This window comes from Palaemon carinicauda, chromosome 19 (genome assembly GCF_036898095.1).
Source record: "Palaemon carinicauda isolate YSFRI2023 chromosome 19, ASM3689809v2, whole genome shotgun sequence".
NCBI lineage: Eukaryota > Metazoa > Arthropoda > Malacostraca > Decapoda > Palaemonidae > Palaemon > Palaemon carinicauda.
The window spans coordinates 93,972,958-93,979,080 of NC_090743.1; the positions used below are offsets into that span (position 1 = coordinate 93,972,958).

At 36.7% G+C, this 6,123-nt stretch overlaps 1 protein-coding gene across 1 annotated transcript; it reads right to left on the bottom strand.

The window, feature by feature from the left end:
* Window positions 1-225: 225 nt before the first annotated feature.
* LOC137659143 (uncharacterized) lies at window positions 226-3,895 on the bottom strand. The gene is made up of 5 exons (XM_068394213.1): window positions 3,755-3,895; window positions 2,860-3,355; window positions 2,484-2,730; window positions 1,654-1,848; window positions 226-982 (listed from the first exon to the last, which is right to left on the bottom strand). Exons 1-5 carry the CDS (start codon window positions 3,893-3,895, stop codon window positions 226-228), a joined length of 1,836 nt encoding a protein of 611 aa, XP_068250314.1.
* Between the last annotated feature and the right edge of the window lie 2,228 nt (window positions 3,896-6,123).

The following is a 6,123-nucleotide window of genomic DNA, read 5'->3' on the forward strand; positions in this document are numbered from 1 at the left end:
AAAGGTGACAGTGAATTGCAAGACTTCATCAAGCATGAACATCAGTCACACAGAGCATCTATCAGTGATATAGGTAAGCCCCATACATGTCAGAAATCACAGCTGGTTGAAATTATTGAAGTGCACACAAAGAGTACAAATGTCATATGTAATTATCATTGATCGATAAATCAGGCAATGGGGCAGCAGGTTGACTACAAGGACGGCTATCGTACCGGCAACAATCTACTGTAGACACTCCCGTACAACAGTCTTAGCCATTCCTCTTACACCAGTTACATGAAAACTAGATCTTAATGATGAAACAATGCTGTTTACACCAGAATGTTTTAGAAACTTGTGTTGAAACTGTAGTAAAAGCTTGGAAAAATGTCCTTTAGGAAGAATGACTGGGTGTTTTGACTCATAACTCAAGTCAGAAAACTGAAGTCTACCCTTTATCCTCACAATACCTTTATCATCAATAAATGGATCCAGTTTTCTTAATTTAGAATTTCTAGGAATCAACCTTTGATCAGACAAAGCTTTGATTTCATTGGGGAAAGCTTCTCTTTGCACTACATAAATCAATCTTGCTTTATCCTTATCTAATTCTTCAGTCGTAAAACCACCAGTATTCACAGCAACCACTAACCCTTTTTCTTTACAATTGCTTATAAACCTTTGAACATAACCAACAATTCTTATTGACTTAAGATCAGTGTATTTTTCAACATCAAACATGGGAGTTGCAGTCTGGACACTTAAGCATACTAGATGGTCTTCTAATTCATAATTTACAGTCTCATCAACAATAATGGAGTTATCACCGTCCTGAATACTAAATGTGGGATCCGACAGATTACAAAGACCACTAAACCAAAGGTTATTTCCAACAAGCTTTTCCGCTAGTAACCCTTTAGTCATCAAGTCAGCCTGATTATTTGATCCCCTACAGTGATGCCAGTGACTGGGAGGTGTCAAGTGCTGAATTTCTCTAACTCTGAGTTAACATACACATCCCATGTCACTGAATCACTCTTTATCCATCCTAAAGTTATAGTTGAATCTGTCCAACATACAATCCCAGGTTTGATCTTAAAATCCAGAGCTCTTTCGACAAATGTTACCAATCTAGCAAACAATAAGGCTCCCATTAATTCCAATTTAGGAAGGGTAAGTTTCTTAATTGGTGCTACTGTAGCTTTAGACATGACAAGTGAAGATTGACAATCATTTCCAAGACAAACCCTTACGTATACACATGCACCAAATCCCTTCACAGAGGCATCTCCAAATCCATGTATTTCAATGTGTTAAATACTCTTCCAAGGTACATTCGTAAAATAACATCTCCTTATAGCTAGGGAACTAAAGTATCTAGTACTATCAATCCATTTCTTGAATTTGCTCTCTAATTCATCTGGCAACTTTTCATCCCAAGAAATACCCAACTTCCATATGTCCTGGAATATTGTCGTTGCATAAATTATAAAAAGGCTGATAAACCCACAAGGATCAAACAACTTAGCTATCAAACTCAAAACAGTTGTCTTTGTATATGAAATTTCAAAATTAGGACCCAGATGAAGACCACAATAAGAAAATTTATCACCATAATTGGACCATTTATGACCTAGCACCATATTAATTTCATCATTACTTAAAATTTGCCTTTTTTCCTTAAATTTAGAAGCAATTACTACACTATTGGAAGAAACCTTTTCAAGGGACATATTAGCATCAGCCATAATATCATATGCAGTCTTAAATTTAGTTGCTACTTTTTCTACAGTATCAGCTCCGCTAAACCAATTGTCTACATACATATCTCTTAAATCTTGATCAGCTTCACATTCAGAGTAATTGCTTAAATGGTGTTTAACAACATTTAGTAGGAAGGAGCTTGAGGTGTTACCAAAAACAATCTCATATGCCTTACTCAATCTTTAACTGGCATAAAAAATCTATGGACATTTTTGTCCTGACTGTGAACATTAATTTGTAAAAAGGCCTTAACAACATCAGCAGAGATCATTTATGGACAACGTCTAAATGTAATCAATATCCCTACTAAATCTGGATTTAGAGAAGGACCTGTCAATATGTAATCATTAAGCGACATTCCATTAGGCCCCTTCGCAGAAGCATAAAAACTGGACGTATCTTTGTAGTGCTGCTATTTAATTTAACAACAGGTCTATGAAGTATGTAATAAATGGGTACCTGTGACACCAAGTCCTCGGAGGGAATTTCCTCAATTATCCCCAAGGACTCATATTCATCAAAATCCTTCATATATGCATCCTTTCAATCTTAATCTTTCTCAAATCTAACCAAAAGCTTATTTAATCTCTTCATTGCTTGACTTACATTACTCATCATTGAATCCTTAATACTGCTATTTTTCCAAGGTAGCTGAACTTCATACCTGCCATTTACAAAATCTATTTTATCTTCAAACTCTTGAACTACAATTTCCTTGATATCCTTACATTCCTTACTAGTAATGCCAATAGTTTCTAAATCCCAAAAATACAACATCAGCATCGGATAGTCCTGATATACTTAAGAGCAGGGGAGATGAGGACACAAAGTCTGATAATGAAGATTCACCTACAACCTGAGTAAAATTACACCCATTGCCAACATTTCCCGATGAAACCCAACCAAACACTGAACTCATGGCAACAGTTTCCCCCACCTGTACAGCATGTTTAGGATTCATGAGGCTCCAGTAGTAATCCAGACCTATAAGAATAACTATTTCTAAAGGAGAACTATCATCAAAGTCATCTGCTAAATCTAAATGACTACTGGTCTAACTAAGGGGTTTACATATCCTTGGAATACTTGCAGCAAAAATGGGAATAATTTTACCTTTTTTATCCAAAACATTCAACTTGTAAACATTACTTTCTATATCCTTACCAGAGCTATGACCACCAAAGCTACTGTAAGGGGCTTCAGTCCTAGTAACCCATTCAGGTTTACAGATTTCTGTAAACTTACTACTATCATAAGAGCGATCATAACCACTATCAAACAACAATTTAGCAGTGCCAAAACCTCCTTTATTATTCATTACCTTTACCTTAGCCGTTTGTAATAAAGTCTTATTACTATAGTGGCCTGACAACATACTAGCTGAGGCAGGTGCCACGCGATCACCATTTTCTACATTTGCTTGGGGGGCCACATTAAGCTTAATGCCACATATTAATTCATTATGGCCACCTTGACACTTAGCACACCTTACTTTACAATTTTTAGAAGTATGGCCCCTATTCAAACATTTAAAACAAACACCTAATTCTCTTATCTGTTGCCCATCCAATGCTAAAAACTTGTGACACCTCTCAAATTTATGGTTTAGCTTCATACAAAAAACACAATTTGAACCTTCACTTTAAGAAACTGCATGTAAGGCAGACGTTGTATACAAATTATCTCTGCCATCTTTACTAATAATATTCTTTCTTTCCCAATTTCTACCATGAGGCCCAGAAGCTGGGATATTTTTTTCTGTACATCTCACTTCTTTCTAGCACTGCTATTTCCCTTTTAAGCTACTCTAACAACCATTCAAGATCACTTTCATGGCCACTACACTCTCTTGACCATTGTAGCCTTAACTCTGTTGGAAGCCGAGACACAATCATAGGGATTAGGAGAACCTCACACTGCTTGCCTGTTACTCCAAGGGCATCTATGCTTCTTGTACGCTTTATGACTTCATCCCGAAGTCTACAAAGTTGTTTTGTGTAGCTCTTACCTTCGTTGACAGGTACTTGAAGGGAAAGAAGAGCTTGGACATGTGCATGAATAATGCACTCAGACTTGCCAAATCTTTCCTTGAGTAAGTCAACAACTGTTCTATAGCTTGCACTGGTGCGTGGCACGCCTTGCACCACATCCTTGGCAGGACCGTCTCACAGGGATAGCAAGTAGGTCAACTTACTAATGACTGGTAACTCTGTGTTGTCTATGTGGGACGAAAACTTATCCTAGAAAGTCTGCCATTGGGTTATTTCGCCATCAAATCTTGGCAATTCTAGTTTTGGTGGCCTTCCATGAATGGATGCTGCACTTGCAGAACTTCCACGGTCGTCATCGCTAATGCTTGCGCCGAAATATCTTCAAGCCTATTTGCACATCGCAGCCTAGTCTGCCTAGCCCTATGCTGTGCACAATCTGCTTGTTCCAAGTTTTTTGCTAATTCCTCAGGTTCGAGTTCTATTTCTAATTTCTCCTGCACTTCTAGTTTAAAGAGTCTTTTATCCCTCTCTTCTAGAGCTTCTACTAATTCACTTTAGGTAGGAGGTGGGTCTAAGACTAGTAGGTCATCTATTCTATTACAAACTCTAGTCACCCAGCCCTTAGCCGCTGCCTTTGCCCTATATAACTGCTCCATTATAAGTAGATCACTGGGTGCAGTTTCTAAAGAGTTACTGATAGTTCTTACCGGGTACTATTAGTTCTAATCCCGTGTCTGGGCACCAAATGATCACTATGGGGACACACATACACATACACATACACACTGTTTCAAATAGCAACTATTGGGGTAACCAGTAATCAATAAATGGCTTTTGTTAAATTTTTTTAAGGTAATGAGGTTTAAAGGTTTAGCTGTTGATATCAGTGTTTTCCTTTGATTTCGATCATGAGCCACTTAGCCCGACGTGGGTGGGGTCAGCTTTTGGCACAGGCTACTTGGCTCTGGCCCTCTTAGAGAATATAGTATTATTTGCTATATCAATTATATTAGTTTAAGGTTGAAGATTTAAATTGCATCATCAGTCACCATAATTAGTAATGTTTCAGAAGTGATTGGTGAAAATAAGATATATGAAATGGCATGCAATGAAAGTGTTCAGTGGTGTATTATTATAGTGAAGGTATGGTATATAGGATGTAGGGTATAAATATTATACTATTAACACATTGTTTACTCATATTATCTGATTCGGTATCAATAACCTTAGAGGTCAGGACACCAGAAAACTCCTAATCAATCGATCAATCAGTCAAATTATCCGGGCAAGTCGCTCACTTCCAAGCGAACCCCCTTCCCTGGGGACGATTGCTCAATGCTCATAGGTCGGAGTCTAGCTGCCTTCACACTCCCCAAGGCAAAAGGAAATATTTCCTTAGCATTGACTCTTCGTATTATTATGATTTTATTTGATGTTTCATGACCTGATGTCCAACACCTGATAGGTGTTCCCCAGGTAAGCTCTTCAATAAATCCATTACTCTAGTTACATGCTCAATCAGTCTTTATCCTATTTACTTCGTTATTTGTAATTATGAAATTATTGTAAACACCTAGAGAACAAATGTATGTAATATTGTCGTCTTAGTATTTTGTTTTTTTAATTTTCCTAAGAACTTCCTCCAGAAGGATCTTATCATAACTACGAGACCTTTAAACCTCGAACATGTGGGGATGAGGTTAAGATATAATTAGGTGGTGGTTAAAGAAGGTGGAGAGGTCATAATTGAGTGACCTTAATGATGTGGTGATGATGGTGATGGTAATGCACTTATTGATAACAATTAATATCAATGATTCCATGAAATAAATCAAATTGTTATTCATTTATTAATTTTTACATGCAATATGGCATAAAATGCATCCAATTGAAATGATGACGATGTTTAAAAAACTATTGCTGGTAACTCAAGTTTTGACATATAAGCAAATCCTATACTAGATTAGGATATCCTGTAGTGTCTTCTCAGTCTAGAATAATTAAATGATACATTTGCTAATTTGTAGCTATGATGACTAATAAAAACATCGGTTACAAAACTTGGTGTGTAACATCTGTTTAGGGTAACATATACCTGTGTAGTCCAAGCTAAAGATGTGGTTTGGGCTGGTTTTAGATATTCACACTAATTGTCCAAAGAATCGGTAACCAACAATTTTATGGTCGGCGGGCTTTTGAAAACCAAACCAGCATGCAAGAAAAGTTTTAGATCAAAATTATTGACTTATTTCTTCTGGTTATATATAGGTTTCTACTGCAAGTTTACAATATTATTGTAAGACTTAAATTTTCCTTGTCAAACTTGTCCAAAGTAACAAAGTTTTCGTAATTAGGGATATCATTTTCAATAATTAGACTGTTAATT